The sequence below is a fragment of the Oncorhynchus gorbuscha genome, linkage group LG16 (genome assembly GCF_021184085.1).
Source record: "Oncorhynchus gorbuscha isolate QuinsamMale2020 ecotype Even-year linkage group LG16, OgorEven_v1.0, whole genome shotgun sequence".
Taxonomy (NCBI): Eukaryota; Metazoa; Chordata; class Actinopteri; order Salmoniformes; family Salmonidae; genus Oncorhynchus; species Oncorhynchus gorbuscha.
The window spans coordinates 31020993-31040590 of record NC_060188.1 but is presented as its reverse complement, the minus strand read 5'-3'; the positions used below and the strand labels follow the sequence as shown (position 1 = coordinate 31040590).

At 44.9% G+C, this 19598-nt stretch overlaps 1 protein-coding gene across 1 annotated transcript in view; it reads left to right on the top strand.

Annotated features, from left to right (window-relative positions):
• Positions 1-19598, top strand: part of crhr1 (corticotropin releasing hormone receptor 1) — a 183688-nt gene that overhangs the window by 147544 nt on the left and 16546 nt on the right. The window contains exons 12-13 of the mRNA XM_046306321.1: positions 14100-14238; positions 14448-14489. Coding sequence (XP_046162277.1) covers positions 14100-14238; positions 14448-14489 — 181 coding nt within the window. The remainder of the gene's footprint in view (positions 1-14099; positions 14239-14447; positions 14490-19598) is intronic.

The following is a 19598-nucleotide window of genomic DNA, read 5'->3' as shown; positions in this document are numbered from 1 at the left end:
TTGTACAATACTTGCCCATTGTTATTTCCAACATTCTTCAAGTGCTGTGAAGGTAGGAAACAACATCGCCACATTGCTGGAGAAGGAGAAGGTGGAAAGTTTTAAGTTCCACTAAATTCCAGAAAAATATGTCATGACTTTAGAAGCTTCTGATAGGCTAATTGACATAATTTGAGTCAATTGGAGGTGTACCTGTGGATGTATTTCAAGGCCTACCTTCAAACTCAGTGCCTCTTTGCTTTACATCATGGGAAAATCAAAAGAAATCAGGCAATACCTCAGAAACAAAATTGTAGACCTCCACAAGTCTGGCTCATCCTTGGGAGCAATTTCCAAACTCCTGAAGGTATAACATTCATGTGTATAAACAACAGTACACAAGTATGAACACCATGGGGCCACGCAGCAGTCATACCGCTCAGGAAGGAGACGCGTTCTGTCTCCTAGAGATGAACGTACTTTGGTGCGAAAAGTGCAAATCAATCCCAGAACAACAGCAAAGGACCTTGTGAAGATGCTGGTAGAAACATGTTATGCAGGTGAGTGAGGACCCAAAAGCGGTTTAACAGAAACAGAGTCTTTTAATGTTCAAACACAGGGAAAACATAAATCCTCTTCAGATGTATCGGTTGACTATTCCCCTTCTAGCAGTAGAGGAGAATAGCAGGGCTAGCGGCAACAGACTGCAGGTCCCTCCGGGTAGGCGCGGGCCGTAGAGGACAGAGGCACCTGATCAAATGCAGCATCTAATGAAGAGGCAGATTACGACAGGACAGAACAAGGGCGAAGCAAACGAGAATCCGACAAAGAAAGAAGCAGAAACAGAGAGAGAAATAGAGACCTAATCAGAGGGAAAAGAGGGAACAGGTGTGAGAGAGTAAACGAGGTCGTTAGAGGAGAATGAGGGACAGCTGGGAGAAGGAAAGGGACCATAGAGAGAGAGAGAGATAGAGGGAGAGAAGGTAACCTAATACGACCAGCAGGGGGAAACGAAGAGAAGAGAAAGAACAGGAACAAGACATAACATGACAATACATGACAGTACCCCCCACTCACCGAGCGCCTCCTGGCGCACTCGAGGAGGAAACCTGGCGGCAACGGAGGAAATAATATAATAATAATATAATAATAATATAATAAGGAAATCATCGATCAGCGAACGGTCCAGCACGTCCCGAGAAGGAACCCAACTCCTTTCCTCAGGACCGTACCCCTCCCAATCCACTAGGTACTGATGACCAAGGACGCATGTCCAAAATCTTCCGGACCCTGTAGATAGGTGCGCCCTCGACAAGGATGGGGGTGGGGGTGGGAAGACGAACGGGGGCGCGAAGAAAGGGCTTGACACAGGAGACATGGAAGACCGGGTGGACGCGACGAAGATGTCGCGGAAGAAGAAGTCGCACTGCGACAGGATTAATGACCTGAGAAATATGGAACGGACCAATGAACCGCGGGGTCAACTTGCGAGAAGCTGTCATAAGGGGAAGGTTACGAGTGGAGAGCCATACTCTCTGACCGCGACAATATCTAGGACTCTTAGTCCTACGCTTATTAGCGGCTCTCACAGTCTGCGCCCTATAACGGCAAAGTGCAGACCTGACCCTCTTCTAGGTGCGCTCACAACGTTGGACAAAAGCCTGTGCGGAGGGATAAAGCATCAGGCTTGGTGTTCTTAGAGCCCGGACGATAAGAAATCACGAACTCGAAACGAGCGAAAAACAACGCCCAACGAGCCTGACGCGCATTAAGTCGTTTGGCAGAACGGACGTACTCAAGGTTCCTATGGTCAGTCCAAACGACAAAAGGAACGGTCGCCCCCTCCAACCACTGTCGCCATTCGCCTAGGGCTAAGCGGATGGCGAGCAGTTCGCGGTTTCCCACATCATAGTTACGTTCCGACGGCGACAGGCGATGAGAAAAATACGCGCAAGGGTGGACCTTGTCGTCAGAATGGGAGCGCTGGGAAAGGATGGCTCCCACGCCCACCTCTGACGCGTCAACCTCGACAATGAACTGTCTAGAGACGTCAGGTGTAACAAGGATAGGTGCGGATGTAAAACGCTTCTTGAGGAGATCAAAAGCTCCCTGGGCGGAAACGGACCACTTAAAGCACGACTTGACAGAAGTAAGGGCTGTGAGAGGAGCTGCCACCTGACCGAAATTACGGATGAAACGACGATAGAAATTCGCGAAGCCGAGAAAGCGCTGCAGCTCGACACGTGACTTAGGGACGGGCCAATCGCTGACAGCTTGGACCTTAGCGGGATCCATCTTAATGCCTTCAGCGGAAATAACAGAACCGAGAAATGTGACGGAGGAGACATGAAAAGCGCACTTCTCATCCTTCACATAAAGACAATTCTCTAAAAGGCGCTGGAGGACACGTTGAACGTGCTGAACATGAATCTGGAGTGACGGTGAAAAAAATCAGGATATCGTCAAGGTAAACGAAAACAAAGATGTTCAGCATGTCTCTCAGTACATCATTCACTAATGCCTGAAAGACAGCTGGAGCGTTAGCGAGGCCGAACGGCAGAACCCAGTATTCAAAGTGCCCTAACGGAGAGTTAAACACCGTTTTCCACTCGTCCCCCTCCCTGATGCGCACGAGATGGTAAGCGTTACGAAGGTCCAACTTAGTGAAAAACCTGGCTCCCTGCAGGATCTCGAAGGCTGAAGACATAAGGGGAAGCGGATAACGATTCTTAACCGTTATGTCATTCAGCCCTCGATAATCCACGCAGGGGCGCAGGGTCCCGTCCTTTTTCTTAACAAAGAAAAACCCCGCTCCGGCGGGAGAGGAGGAAGGGACTACGGTACCGGCGTCGAGAGCTACAGACAAATAATCTTTGAGAGCCTTACGTTCGGGAGCCGACAGAGAGTATAGTCTACCCTGTGGGGGAGTGGTACTCGGAAGGAGATCAATACTACAATCATACGACCGGTGCGGAGGAAGGGAGGTGGCCCTGGACCGACTGAACACCGTGCGCAGATCGTGATATTCCTCCGGCACCCCTGTCAAATCACCAGGCTCCTCCTGTGAAGAACGGACAGAGGAAACAGGAGGGATAGCAGACATTAAACACTTCACATGACAAGAGACAGGAGAGGATAGAATTACTAGACCAATTAATAGAAGGATTATGACACACTAGCCAGGGATGGCCCAAAACAACAGGTGTAAAAGGTGAACGAAAAATTAAAAAAGAAATGGTTTCGCTATGATTACCAGACAGTGAGGGTTAAAGGTAGCGTTTCACGCTGAATCCTGGGGAGAGGACTACCATCCAAGGCGAACAAGTCCGTGGGCTCCCCTAACTGTCTGAGAGGAATGTCATGTTCCCGAGCCCAGGCTTCCTCCATAAAACAGCCCTCCGCCCCAGAGTCTATCAAGGCACTGCAGGAAGCTGCCGAACCGGTCCAGCGTAGATGGACCGACAAGGTAGTACAGGATCTAGAAGGAGAGACCTGAGTAGTTGCGCTCACCAGTAGCCCTCCGCTTACTGATGAGCACTGGCCTTTTACTGGACATGAAATGACAAAATGACCAGCGGAACCGCAATAGAGATAGAGGCGGTTGGTGATTCTCCGTTCCCTCTCCTTATTCGAGATGCGAATACCCCCCAGCTGCATAGGCTCAGCACCTGAGCCAGTGGGGGAAGATGGTAGTGATGCGGAGAGAGGGGCAACGGATAACGCGAGTTCCCTTCCACGAGCTCGGTGACGAAGATCAACCCGTCATTCTATGCGAATAGCGAGTTCAATCAAGGAATCCACGCTGGAAGGAACCTCCCGGGAGAGAATCTCATCCTTTACCTCCGCGCGGAGACCCTCCAGAAAACGAGCGAGCAAAGCCGGCTCGTTCCAGTCACTGGAGGCAGCAAGAGTGCGAAACTCTATAGAGTAATCAGTTATGGATCGATTACCTTGACATAGGGAAGACAGAGCCCTGGAAGCTTCTTCCCCAAAAACAGAACGATCAAAAACCCGTATCATCTCCTCCTTAAAGTTCTGATACTGGTTAGTACACTCAGCCCTCGCCTCCCAGATTGCCGTGCCCCACTCACGAGCCCGTCCAGTAAGGAGAGATATGACGTAGGCGATACGAGCTGTGCCCCTGGAGTACGTGTTGGGCTGGAGAGAAAACACAATATCACACTGGGTGAGAAACGAGCGGCATTCAGTGGGCTCCCCAGAGTAACACGGCGGGTTATTAATTCTGGGCTCCGGAGACTCGGAAGCCCTGGAAGTAGCCGGTGGATCGAGGCGGAGATGGTGAATATGTTTCGAGAGGTCGGAGACTTGGGCAGCCAGGGTCTCAACGGCATGTCGAGCAACAGACAATTCCTGCTCGTGTCTGCCTAGCATCGCTCCCTGGATCTCGACGGCTGAGTGGAGAGGATCCGAAGTCGCTGGGTCCATTCTTGGTCGGATTCTTCTGTTATGCAGGTGAGTGAGGACCCAAAAGCGGTTTAACAGAAACAGAGTCTTTTAATGTTCAAACACAGGGAAAACATAAATCCTCTTCAGATGTATCGGTTGACTAGTCCCCTTCTAGCAGTAGAGGAGAATAGCAGGGCTAGCGGCAACAGACTGCAGGTCCCTCCGGGTAGGCGCGGGCCGTAGAGGACAGAGGCACCTGCAGCATCTAATGAAGAGGCAGATTACGACAGGACAGAACAAGGGCGAAGCAAACGAGAATCCGACAAAGAAAGAAGCAGAAACAGAGAGACATAGAGACCTAATCAGATGGAAAAGAGGGAACAGGTGTGAGAGAGTAAACGAGGTCGTTAGAGGAGAATGAGGGACAGCTGGGAGAAGGAAAGGGACCATAGAGAGAGAGAGAGATAGAGGGAGAGAAGGTAACCTAATACGACCAGCAGGGGGAAACGAAGAGAAGAGAAAGAACAGGAACAAGACATAACATGACAATACATGACAAAACAGGTACAAAAGTATCTATATCCACAGTAAAAATGAGCCCTATATCGACATAACCTGAAAGGCCGTTCAGCAAGGAAGAAGCCACTGCTCCAAAACCGCCATAAAAAAAAGCCGGTTTGCAACTGCACATGGGGACAAAGATCGTACTTTTTGGAGAAATGTCCTCTGGTCTGATGTAACAAAAATAGAACCTTTTGGCCATCATTATGTTTGGAGGAAAAAGGCGGAGGGTTGCAAGCCGAAGAACACCATCCCAACCGTGAAGCATGGGAGAGGCAGCATCATGTTGTGGGGGTGCTTTTCTGCAGGAGGGACTGGTGCACTTCACAAATCGATGGCATCATGAGGGGGGGAAATTACGTGGATATATTGAAACAACATCTCAAGACATCAGTCAGGAAGATATAGCATGGTCACAAACGGGTCTTCCAAATGGACAATGACCCAAAGCATACTTCCAAAGTTGTGGCAAAATTGCTTAAAGACAACAAAGGAAAGGTTTTGGAGTGGCCATCACAAAGCCCTGACCTGAATCCTATATGAAATTTGTGGGCAGAACTGTCAGGAGGAATGGGCCAAAATTCACCCATCTTTTTGTGGGAAGCTTGTGGAAGGCTACCCAAAACGTTTGACCCAAGTAAAACAATTTAAAGGCAATGCTACCAAATACTATTTGAGTGTATGTAAACTTCTGACCCACTGGGAATGTGATGAAAGAAATAAAAGCTGAAATAAATAAATCTCTACTTTATTCTTAAATAAAGTGCTGATCCTAACTGAGCTAAGACAGGGAATTTTTACTAGGGTTAAATGTCAGGAAATGTGAACAACTGAGTTTAAATGTATTCGGCTAAGGTGTATGTAAACTTGAGTTCAACTGTACATACATTTATATATATACACAAACACACAAACTTTCATTCTATTTTTAACTGTGCTATTTCACAAAATTTCTGAACCTATATACATTTTACACACCCCATATGTTTTACATTGGTTCTTGTTGTTATTAGTCCCCCCCTTCAGCTCCATTCAACCCCTCCCATCTATCTCTTAACACCATCCATTTTGTATTTCTATTTGCCATCTATTTTTCAACTGTGATGTGATGCTTCACAAAAGTACTGAACCTTTCTTTTCTCATAGCTTCTACAGATTGTAAATTAAAGAACTCTTTTTGCTAAAATAATTATTATATTATTTATTGATTGACTATGACTTTTCAAATCACCCATTATTGCTATCAAGAAGAACACTCAAGAACCTCCAGAAGCTAACCAGCTAACTAGCTACAAGCTATTTAGTCATTGTTAGTTTTTTTAACCTGGATAACACTCGCCAGTCCAGCCCCCTGCCCCATCCACCACTGCCCCTGGACTCTGATCACTTGGCTACATAGCTGATGCACGCTGGACTGTCCATTAATCACGGTACTCCATTCTGCTTGTTTGTTTTATCTGTCGACCCCGTTGCCTAGTCAATGCCATTTTACCTGCTGTTGTTATGCTAGCTGATAAGCTGTTGTCTCATCCACTGTTTTAGCTAGCTTTCCCAATTCAACACCTGTGATTACTGTATGCCTCGCTGTATGTCTCTCTCAAATGTCAATATGCCTTGTATACTGTTGGTCAGGTTAGTTATCATTGTTTTAGTTCACAATGGAGCCCCCAGTCCCACTCCTCATACCCCTGATACCTCCTTTGTCCCACCTCCCACATATGCGGTGACCTCACACATTACAACCAGCATGTCCAGAGATAAAACCTCTCTCATCATCACCCAGTGCCTGGGCTTACCTCCGCCGTACCTGCACCCCACCATACCCCTGTCTGCGCATTATGCCCTGAATATATTCTACCATGCCCAGAAACCTGCTCCTCTTATTCTCTGTCCCCAACGCTCTAGGCGACCAGTTTTGATAGCCTTTAGCCGCACCCTCATACTACTCCTTCTCTGTTCCGCGGGTGATGTGGAGGTAAACCCAGGCCCTGCATGTCCCCAGGCACCCTCATTTATTGACTTCTGTGATCGAAAAAGCCTTGGTTTCATGCATGTCAACATCAGAAGCCTCCTCCCTAAGTTTGTTTTACTCACTGCTTTAGCACACTCTGCTAACCCTGATGTCCTTGCCGTGTCTGAATCCTGGCTCAGGAAGGCCACCAAAAATTCAGAGATTTCCATACCCAACTATAACATCTTCCGTCAAGATAGAATTGCCAAAGGGGGAGGAGTTGCAGTCTACTGCAGAGATAGCCTGCAAAGTAATGTCATACTTTCCAGGTCCATACCCAAACAGTTCGAACTTCTAATTCTGAAAATGACTCTCTCCAGAAATAAGTCTCTCACTGTTGCCGCCTGCTACCGACCCCCCTCAGCTCCAAGCTGTGCCCTGGACACCATTTGTGAATTGATTGCCCCCCATCTAGCTTCAGAGTTTGTTCTGTTAGGTGAGCTAAACTGGGATATGCTTAACACCCCGGCAGTCCTACAATCTAAGCTAGATGCCCTCAATCTCACATAAATCATCAAGGCACCCACCAGGTACAACCCTAACTCTGTAAGCAAGGGCACCCTCATAGACGTCATCCTGACCAACTGGCCCTCCAAATACACATCCGCTGTCTTCAACCAGGATCTCAGCGACCACTGCCTCATTGCCTGTATCCGCTACGGTGCCGCAGTCAAACGACCACCCCTCATCACTGTCAAACGCTCCCTAAAACACTTCTGTGAGCAGGCCTTTCTAATCGACCTGGCCCGGGTATCCTGGAAGGACATTGACCTCATCCCGTCAGTTGAGGATGCCTGGTCATTCTTTAAGAGTAACTTCCTCACCATTTTAGATAAGCATGCTCCTTTCAAAAAATGCAGAACTAAGAACAGATACAGCCCTTGGTTCACTCCAGACCTGACTGCCCTCGACCAGCACAAAAACATCCTGTGGCGGACTGCAATAGCATCGAACAGTCCCCGCGAAATGCAACTGTTAAGGGAAGTCAGGAACCAATACACGCAGTCAGTCAGGAAAGCTAAGGCCAGCTTCTTCAGGCAGAAGTTTGCATCCTGTAGCTCCAACTCCAAAAAGTTCTGGGACACTGTGAAGTCCATGGAGAACAAGAGCACCTCCTCCCAGCTGCCCACTGCACTGAGGCTAGGGAACACGGTCACCACCGACTAATCCATGATTATTGAAAACTTCAACAAGCATTTCTCAACGGCTGGCCATGCCTTCTGCCTGGCTACTCCTACCTCGGCCAACAGCTCCAGCATCCCCGCAGCTCCTCGCCCAAGCCTCTCCAGGTTCTCCTTTACCCAAATCCAGATATCAGATGTTCTGAAAGAGCTGCAAAACCTGGACCCGTATAAATCAGCTGGGCTTGACAATCTGGACCTGGACTCTGGACTCTATTTCTGAAACTATCTGCCGCCATTGTCGCAACCCCTATTTACCAGCCTGTTCAACCTCTCCTTCATATCGTCTGAGATCCCCAAGGATTGGAAAGCTGCCGCAGTCATCCCCCTCTTCAAAGGGGGAGACACCCTAGACCCAAACTGTTACAGACCTATATCCATTCTGCCCTGCCTATCTAAGGTCTTTCGAAAGCCAAGTCAACAAACAGGTCACTGACCATCTCGAATCCCACCGTACCTTCTCCGCTATGCAATCTGGTTTCTGAGCCGGTCACGGGTGCACCTCAGCCACACTCAAGGTACTAAACGACATCATAACCGCCATCGATAAAAGACAGTACTGTGCAGCCGTCTTCATCGACCTTGCCAAGGCATTCGACTCTGTCAATCACCATATTCTTATCGGCAGACTCAGTAGCCTCGGTTTTTCGGATGACTGCCTTGCCTGGTTCACCAATTACTTTGCAGACAGAGTTCAGTGTGTCAAATCGGAGGGCATGCTGTCCGGTCCTCTGGCAGTCTCTATGGGGGTGCCACGGGGTTCAATTCTCGGGCCGACTCTTCTCTCTGTATATATCAATGATGTTGCTCTTGCTGCGGGCGATTCCCTGATCCACCTCTACGCAGACGACACCATTCTATATACTTTCGGCCCGTCATTGGACACTGTGCTATCTAACCTCCAAACGAGCTTCAATGCCATACAGCACTCCTTCCGTGACCTCCAACTGCTCTTAAACGCTAGTAAAACCAAATGCATGCTTTTCAACCGATCGCTGCCTGCACCCGCATGCCCGACTAGCATCACCACACTGGATGGTTCCGACCTTGAATATGTGGACACCTATAAGTACCTAGGTGTCTGGCTAGACTGCAAACTCTCCTTCCAGACCCATATCAAACATCTCCAATCGAAAATCAAATCAAGAGTCGGCTTTCTATTCCGCAACAAAGCCTCCTTCACTCACGCTGCAAAGCTTACCCTAGTAAAACTGACTATCCTACCGATCCTCGACTTCGGCGATGTCATCTACAAAATCGCTCCCAACACTCTGCTCAGCAAACTGGATGCAGTTTATCACAGTGCCATCCGTTTTGTCACTAAAGCACCTTATACTACCCACCACTGCGACTTGTATGTTTTGTCACTAAAGCACCTTATACCACCCACCACTGCGACTTGTATGCTCTAGTCGGCTGGCCCTCGCTACATATTCGTCGCCAGACCCACTGGCTCCAGGTCATCTACAAGGCCATGCTAGGTAAAGCTCCGCCTTATCTCAGTTCACTGGTCAAGATGGCAACACCCATCCGTAGCACACGCTCCAGCAGGTGTATCTCACTGATCATCCCTAAAGCCAACACCTCATTCGGCCGCCTTTCGTTCCAGTACTCTGCTGCCTGTGACTGGAATGACTTTTATCTCCCTCACCAACTTCAAACATCAGCTATCTGAGCAGCTAACCGATCGCTGCAGCTGTACATAATCTATTGGTAAATAGCCCACCCATTTTCACCTACCTCATCCCCACAGTTTTTATTTATTTACTTTTCTGCTGTTTTGCACACCAATATCTCTACCTGTACATGATCATCTGATCATTTATCACTCCAGTGTTAATCTGCAATATTGTAATTATTCGCCTACCTCCTCATGCCTTTTGCACACATTGTATATACACTCCCCTTTTTTTCTACTGTGTTATTGACTTGTTAATTGTTTACTCCATGTGTAACTCTGTGTTGTCTGTTCACACTGCTATGCTTTATTTTGGCCAGGTCGCAGTTGCAAATGAGAACTTGTTCTCAACTAGCCTACCTGGTTAAATAAAGGTGAAATAAATAAATAAATAAAAAATCTGCAGCGTTAGTTCTAGGTAAATGTTGCAATTCTTCAGCCCTTCCTGGACCCATGACCAAAAACGAGCTACATATGGACAGTACAAAAATTTGGTATTTTATTAGGATCCCCATTAGCTGTTGCAAAAGCAGCAGCTACTCTTCCTGGGGTCCACACAAAACATGAAACATAATACAGAATGACACAATACAGAACATCATTAGACAAGAACAGCTCAAGGACAGAACTCCAAACATTTTTTTAAAGGCACACGTAGCCTACATATCAATGAATACACACAAACTATCTAGGTCAAAATAGGGGAGAGGCGTTGTGCCACGAGGTGTTGCTTTATCTGTTTTTTGAAACAATATGAGATGGAAGGAAGTTCCATGAAATAAGGGCTCTATATAATACGGTACTTTTTCTTGAGTTTGTTCTGGATTTGGGGACTATGAAAAGTCCCCTGGTTACATGTCTGGTGTGATACAGTGGGACAAAAAAGTATTTAGTCAGCCACCAATTGTGCAAGTTCTCCCACTTAAAAAGATGAGAGAAGCCTGTTATTTTCATCATAGGTACACTTCAACTATGACAGACAAAATAAGAAACAAATCCAGAAAATCACATTGTAGGATTTTTTTATGAATTTATTTGCAAATTGTGGTGGCGCTTTTAACGGACCTCTGAGACTATCACAGTGCAGGTGCATTTATACGGAGACTTGATTACACACAGGTGGATTGTATTTATCATCATTAGTCATTTAGGTCAACATTGGATCATTCAGAGATCCTCACTGAACTTCTGTAGAGAGTTTGCTGCACTGAAAGTAAAGGGGCTGAATCATTTTGCACGCCCAATTTTTCAGTTTTTGATTTGTTAAAAAAGTTTGAAATATCTTGTGTCCCACTTGTTGTTGATTCTTCACAAAAAAATACAGTTTTATATCTTTATATTTGAAGCCTGAAATGTGGCAAAAGTTCGCAAAGTTCAAGGGGGCCGAATACGCAAGGCACTGTATATTTACATGTACATATTCTCATTCGCCCCTTTAGATTTGTGTGTATTAGGTAGTTGTTGGGGTATTGTTAGATTACTTGGGGTATTGTTATATTACTGCGCTGTCGGAACTAGAAGCACAAGCATTTCGCTACACTCGCATTAACATCTGCTAACCACGTGTATGTGACAAATACAATTTGATTTTACTTTATTTGTTGGGGATCATGGCTAGACAGCCATTTTAAGGTATTGGCATAGATTTTTAAGCAGATTTAAGTCAAAACTGTAACTTGACCACTTACTTCTTGGTAAGCAACTCGTGTAGATTTGGCTTTGTGTTGTAGGTTATTGTCTTGCTGAAAGGTGAACTCCTCCCCCAGTGTCTGGTGGAAAGCAGACTGAAGCAGGTGTTCCTCTAGGATGTTTTGCTTAGCTCCATCCCTGTCTTTGCCGATGTCAAGCATACCCATACCATGATGCAGCCATGCTTAGAAATAAGGAGGAAGTTATTCAGTGATGTGTTGTATTGGATTTTCTGCAAACACAAGGCTTTGCATTGAGGCCAAAAGTGTATTCCTTTGCCATTGTTTGTTGTTGTTGTTGGTATGACTTTGATGCTTTGTTGCATACGTACTGTATGCATGTGTGGTGTATTTGAATTCTTCATTTAGGTCATTATTGTGGAGTCGCTACAATGTTGTTGATCCATCCTCCGTTTTCTCCCATCACAGCCATTGAACTTTGGTGATGTTAAAACAGCTGCAATGGCCTCATGGTGACATCCCTTAGCAGTTTCCTTCCTGTCCTGCAGCTCAGTGCAGAAGGACGACTGCATCTTTGATGTGTCTGTGAGGTTCAATACATCATCCACAGCATAATTATTAACTTGACCATGCTTAAGGATATTGAATATGTCATGTGTTATTGTTACCCATTTACCAATCACTGCCCTTATTTATGAGGCTTTTGAAAAGCTCCCTGGTCTTTGTAGTCGAATAGGTGCTTGAAATGTAACACTTGACTGAGGGACATTACAGATGCTGAATGTATGGGGGACAGAGGAAGGGGTGGTCATAAAAAAATCATATCAACCCCTATTAGTCCATAGAACTTATTATGTTATTTGTTAAGCTAAATTTTACTTCTGCACTTATTTAGGCTTGCCTAAAAAAGGGGTCTGAATGCACAACAAAATGTGAAAAAAAGTCCAAGGGGGTGTAGACTTTCTATAGGCACTGTAGGGATTAGGGTGCCATTTTGGATGCATCCAGGGTCAGCTGAGCCAGCCCCAGCTGTAAAGTAGACATCAATATGCTGTTAATTAATACACGCCCAGGAAACATCAATGGCCTCGTTGGAAGAAACCTAATGATCGATACCTGTCTGGTTGAATTGTAATAATTTATTTCTGTATGGAACCAGGTCGGGTGGGAGAGTGTGTGTGCGTGTGTTCCGCGTGTGTGCGTGCCCATGCCCATGCCCATGCCCATGCCCATGCCCATGCCCGTGCCTGTATGTAGCTGTATCTTCATAAACCCTCACACCCTTCACAGCTACTGTAACCAGCTAACACAACACACCATGCTGACTATTCACAAGCCGTAATAATAATATTTTCACACCTTTTTTTGGAACAGTAAAATCTGACAGTTTGACTGATTCCTTGGATAATGAACCCTGAGTGGCAGACGCTGCATGGGGTCATCTGATTGGAAAGTAGGCAAGCAAATATCTCATTATTGTTATTCTAATGGAGTCATTTGTCAATCAAACTTCTTATTGAGCAAATTCAATTTGGCTTCACTAATGTGATTATAAAGGCTACGTTCATTACCCTACAGTCAGCTTTTAGCCTGCGTCCCAAATGGCACCTTATTATCTATACAGTGCACCACTTTTAACCAGGGCCGGCCCTGGTCAAAAGTAGTGCACTATGTAGGGCATAGGGTGCCATTTTGTGGGTCTCGCGCCATTGAGCCTCAGCTAGTGCTCCTCTATTGGACTCTGCTGGTCAGCACTTCACTGATGATTAATAATATGCTGATGGATGAGAGGCCAGTATGACCTAGAACATGACCTTGTCCTCATACATTAACCCCTTGGTGGGCCGTATAGCTGGAATGCACCACAGCAATGCACTTCCACTGGGAAATGGATGAATTGAAAGAATGTGCCCGTGTCACATTACTTTAGGCCATGTCAGAAATTGTACAGTCATTTTGTGCTCAATTTGTCAGTGTAGATGAGAGGGCAGTACGGCAACATGCTAGCTCTGACAGCGCTGGGTAACAGTTTCAGCAGCTGACATCGGGGGTCTCTGCATGGAAGTGATGGGCACAGCTGCCACTCACTCATTCACAGGTGTGAGAGCGCCATGGGGCGCGCACGCACACACACAAACACGGACACAAACACACAGCCACTGACTCAGCAAGTTTAAGAACATAAATATATTAACAGAGCAATTCAAATTTGAAGTTATTCGTCTACCTGTTATAGTGCTGTTAAGGACTATGAGGTAATTCAGTATGCATGTGAACTGGAAACTGCTGCCATGGTTTGAATATGAAACCACAGACCCAGTGTGGAATCAAAGTATTGTAAGAACTTGACAAACATTATCACTACCCTTAAAGATATGTCGACACCATAAATCCAAACTACACACGACAGTATTGTGAGTGCTCTCATGAACCATAAAATCACAGAACAGGAGAAAAAAAAATATTGGCAGCCATTAGCAAATTAGTATTGGCCCACTAGTTGTCTGGCAGGTCTATTTTAGGTATCTATTTATGTTTTAGTATGGCTCTGTGTCTGTATCTAATTGACTCTCTAGTTGGCGGCCAGGTCTTTATTTAATAATATGACTCTTGTGTTACTGTGTGTCCATCAGGAAAGCAGTGAAGGCCACTCTGGTGCTGCTGCCTCTCCTGGGCATCACCTACATGCTATTTTTCGTCAACCCGGGAGGGGAGGATGAGGTCGCCCAAATAGTCTTCATCTACTTCAACTCCATCCTGGAGTCTTTTCAGGTATGCCCAGGCCAAATGAAAAGTGTTATAGTGGGTTTGAGAACTTGTTTGACGCTGTAAACATTCTGAAGCATATAACGTGTCACAAAACAAAATAGATGTAGGCTACAGTACAATGTAGTGCTGCTCGCACTGCTCATCCTATCTTCAAATGTTTAACACTCTTTCTCTCTCCTCTCGCCATCTTTCCCTTTGTCTCTGTTCTCCAGGGCTTTTTCGTGTCAGTGTTTTATTGCTTCCTGAACAGCGAGGTAAGCAGATTCATGTTTGTCCCATGATCCCCCACCGCTCACACTGTACCCTTAATGCGTTTTCCTTTCCAATCCCTCCCTCCCACTATCCCTCCCTCCAACCCTACTCTCATTCCTCCCAGGACTATTAGAAACATGTCTACTTGGCACCATTTCATGCAGAGCTAAAAATGTATTGTGTCATCTAAAATGCAAGGCAAGCAGCAGGGTTACCTTGGACATGCAGATTTACACCACTGGACAGCAGAATTAATAGGATCACAATGAGCTTCACCCTGGCCCAACACATATACAGTGGGGCAAAAAAGTATTTAGTCAGCCACCAATTGTGCAAGTTCTCCCGCTAAAAAAGATGAGAGAGGCCTGTAATTTTCATCATAGGTACACTTCAACTATGACAGACAAAATGAGGGGGAAAAATCCAGAAAATCACATTGTAGGATTTTTAATGAATTTATTTGAAATTTTGGTGGAAAATAAGTATTTGGTCAATAACAAAAGTTTATCTCAATACTTTGTTATATACCCTTTGTTGGCAATGACAGAGGTCAAATGTTTTCTGTAAGTCGTCACAAGGTTTTCACACACTGTTGCTGGTATTTTGGCCCATTCCTCCATGCAGATCTCCTCTAGAGCAGTGATGTTTTGGGGCTGTTGCTGGGCAACACGGGCTTTCAACTCACTCCAAACATTGTCTATGGGGTTGAGATCTGGAGACTGGCTAGGCCACTCCAGGACCTTGAAATGCTTCTTACGAAGTCACTCCTTCGTTGCCCGGGCGGTGTGTTTGGGATCATTGTCATGCTGAAAGACCCAGCCACGTTTCATATTCAATTGCCTTGCTGATGGAAGGAGGTTTTCACTCAAAATCTCACAATACATGGCCCCATTCATTCTTTCCTTTACACAGATCAGTCAAACTGGTCCCTTTGCAGAAAAACAGCCCCAAAGCATGATGTTTCAACCCCCATGCTTCACAGTAGGTATGGTGTTCTTTGGATGCAACTCAGCATTCTTTGTCCTCCAAACATGAGAGTTGAGTTTTTACCAAAAAGTTATATTTTGGTTTCATCTGACCATATGACATTCTCCCAATCTTCTTCTGGATCATCCAAATGCTCTCTAGCAAACTCCAGACGGGCCTGGACATGTACTTGCTTAAGCACGGGGACACATCTGGCACTGCAGGATTTGAGTCCCTGGCGGCGTAGTGTGTTACTGATGGTAGGCTTTGTTACTTTGGTCCCAGCTCTCTGCAGGTCATTCACTACGTCCCCCCGTGTGGTTCTGGGATTTTTGCTCACCGTTCTTGTGATCATTTTGACCCCACGGGGTGAGATCTTGCGTGGAGCCCCAGATCGAGGGAGATTATCAGTGGTTTTGTATGTCTTCCATTTCCTAATAATTGCTCCCACAGTTGATTTCTTCAAACCAAGCTGCTTACCTATTGCAGATTCGGTCTTGGCCATAGTGGAGTTTGGAGTGTGACTGTTTGAGGTTGTGGACAGGTGTCTTTTATACTGACAACAAGTTCAAACAAGTGCCATTAATGCAGGTAACGAGTGTAGGACAGAGGAGCTTCTTAAAGAAGAAGTTACAGGTCTGTGAGAGCCAGAAATCTTGCTTGTTTGTAGGTGACCAAATACTTATTTTCCAGCATCATTTGCAAATAAATTCATAAAAAATCCTACAATGTGATTTTCTGGATTTTCTTCTCATTTTGTCTGTCATTCTTGAAGTGTACCTGTGATGAAAATTACAGGCCTCTCATATTTTTAAGTGGGAGAACTTGCACAATTGGTGGCTGACTAAATACTTCTTTGCCCCACTGTATACACACCCCTTGTCAAACGCTGCATTGTACCATGTTAAGAGGTAGTGCACTATATAAGGAATAGGATGCCTAAATGGATTTGTCATAAAATATTAACCGGTGAGAAACCTAAATCTGTCTGGAGTTACAAAAGATTGCTTGCCCTAAAACCTGAAAAACCCTTGGGAGAGCTGTGAAAGTACTCTTGCTACACAGCTTGATGTAAACATTGCAGTTACCTCCTCAGGTATCCCATTCTCCCTGGAGCATTCTGTCTCAACAGGAGACTATCCGGGTCATGTCTCCTGGATAACTCATTCGTGTATTTTGGTTTATAAATGCATTTATTTTATTACAAGGAGAGTCATGAAGGATGAAGTGAAGCCTCCACACTAACGCTGAAAAGAGATCAATGTACAGTATGTTAGCATGACGCCACTTAGTGTGGCAGATATCTCCCACTGAGGTGCAGTTACTTAGGGCAAAAGTGGCCACTCAATAGATGTGTACTGGCAGTTTGCTTAGCTAATCAACCTCCGTTTCTCCCGTCGGCTTGCTAATGTCGAGCAGCAGCTAATTCATTGCTCTTGATGGAGTCATGGGACTACATCCAAAGGACAAATGGTGGAGTTCGGCGGATGTTCATATGTTATCATGAACCATCAGCGATCTGTGAAGTAAAGCCAGAGAGGACCGATTGTTTTTTTTCAGCTTTTTTTCACCATTTACCACATAAGGAGAACCAGAGTACTAACCTCAGACACTCAGACACACAGGTAAATATTAACTAGCCTTCTCTACTCTGATATTCTAGAAGTGCCGTTAATCAAGCAGTAGGAAAGAGAGTAGAAAGAGGTGCCGGTTTTTCCGTACCAGTCAGCTGCGGCCAACTTCAATCTAATACAGCTCTCCTTTACACTTACAGTGCAAGCTCGGTTAATGACCTAACTGATATTAACGCTAACCAACTGCACTGAAATCATGATGAACGGCAGGGTTTTAACCTTCACTCCTCTCCAGAATATTCTTTTAATAACTCCTATGCTGCTGGGAGACCCCTTGAAGCAATACACACAACTCTGACTCTAATGACAGACTTAAAGCATGCTGCAAGGGGAAAACCTAGCTAGCCAAAACAAAGATTCACTCACCTTGTGCCAACCTCACTAGCAGGGAGAAAATGCTCTTTAAATTGGATCTGCTGGGTATCTATGCATGTAGTCCTGAGTAAAAACTCCTGTGTGAAAAGTCTGAGCAATACCTGGGTTGTGGTGGTAGTTATGGTGTATTTGTTCAATATTCCAGAGTCCGGACGGATGTCTTTTTGTAGTGTGTTTCAAAGCCACTGGACCCCACAAGCAGATAAACCTATTGAATTGAATGTCATGTATTGAATCCCATGAAAACCAAGTGGTGGTCAGAGTAAAACGTTCTCAGAACCTCCCTACAACCTATAAATAAACGTCCCCAGAACAGGCAAAGCGTTCTTAATAAACGTTCAGTTCTACCGGTCAGTAAGCATATGGCTTTGTTCCCACAACCAGTGTGAAACTAAAAACAAATGTTCCTACAACACATGATTCCACATGTGAAAGGTTGTGATCACTTGTGAAAATCCACGTGAAGTGTTCCAAAACGAAATGGAAATGTCACATTTGAAATCCTGTGATTTTCCATGTGACATGATGTGGTTTTTCAAACCTTAATTTTTCTGGCGACTCTTTAGCCTTACACAATTGCCTTCACTATTTTGAAATGTTAATGATTTCACACTCATGGCAGGCTGTGTATAAGATTGTCAAACCTGTCAGGACAATAGGCCAGTTACATTTTCACACCCACGCACAAGAAAAAGAGCAGGCCAAACTCCCAGCCTAGCCTATACTACAGTAATCACCTCCAACCTTATGGAAATACATGTGAAACTCACATTTGAGTAGATCTGACATTCACCTACAATAACCTGTGAATAATTATAGTGTAGTGCAAATCGCTACATCAAAGCTGCATACTGTCTTTAGACTAACACAGGGTTCTTAAACCTTTTCAGCCTGGGACCCAAATGAGAAATTCTGTTTTCCTGGAACCCAAGCTTATGAAAACATGCAACTATACGTACAGTTGAAGTCGGAAGTTTACATACACTTAGGTTGGAGTCATTAAAACTCCAAAACTCCCAAAATTCCAGAAAATTATGTCAGGTACAAAAGTATCTATATCCACAGTAAAACGAGTCCTATATCGACATAACCTGAAAGGTTGCTCAGCAATGAAGAAGCCACTGCTTTCATTAAAAAACAGACTAGAGTTTGTATCTGCACATAGGGACAAATATTGTACTTTTTGGAGAAATGTCCTCTGGTCTGATGAAACAAAAATAGAGCTGTTTGGCCATAATGACCATTGTTATGTTTGGAGGAAAAGGGGGAGGCTTGCAAGCTGAAGAACAACATCCCAACCGTGAAGCACGGGGGTGGCAGCATCATGTTGTGGGGGTGCTTTGCTGAGGGAGGGACTGGTGCACTTCAAAAAATAGATGGCATCATGAGGCGAGAAAATTATGTGGATATATTGAAGCAATGTCTCAAGACATCAGTCAGGAAGTTAAAGCTTGGTCGCAAATGGGTCTTCCAAATGGAAGCACATTCCAAGCATACTTCCAAAGTTGTGGAAAAATGGCTTAAGGACAACAAAGTCAAGGTATTGGAGTGGCCATCTCAAAGCCCTGACCACAATCCTATAGAAAATTTGTGGGCAGAACTGAAAAGGTGCATGCGAGCAAGGATGCCTACAATCCTGACTCAGTTACACCAGCTTTGTCAGGAGGAATGGGCCAAAATGTACCCAACTTATTGTGGGAAGCTTGTGGAAGGCTACCTGAAATGTTTGACCCCAGCTAAACAATTTAAAGACAATGCTACCAAATACTAATTCAGTGTTTGTAAACTTCTGGCCTACTGGGAATGTGCTGAAAGAAATGAAAGCTATAATTAATCATTATCTCTACTATTATTCTGACATTTCACATTCTTCAAATAAAGTGGATATCCTAACTGACCTAAGACAGGGAATTTTTACTAGGATTAAATGTCAGGAATTGCAAATAAAAATATGAGTTTAAACGTATTTGGCTAAGGTGTATGCAAACCTCTGACTTCAACTGTAGATATCAGTATATTTCATAGCCCTTATGCCTAGAACAATTGCAATATAAACAAATAGCAATGAAATACCCATATAAATAGCTATTCATGTTTATTTATCTCCATTAAAAACACTCTTACATATATATATAT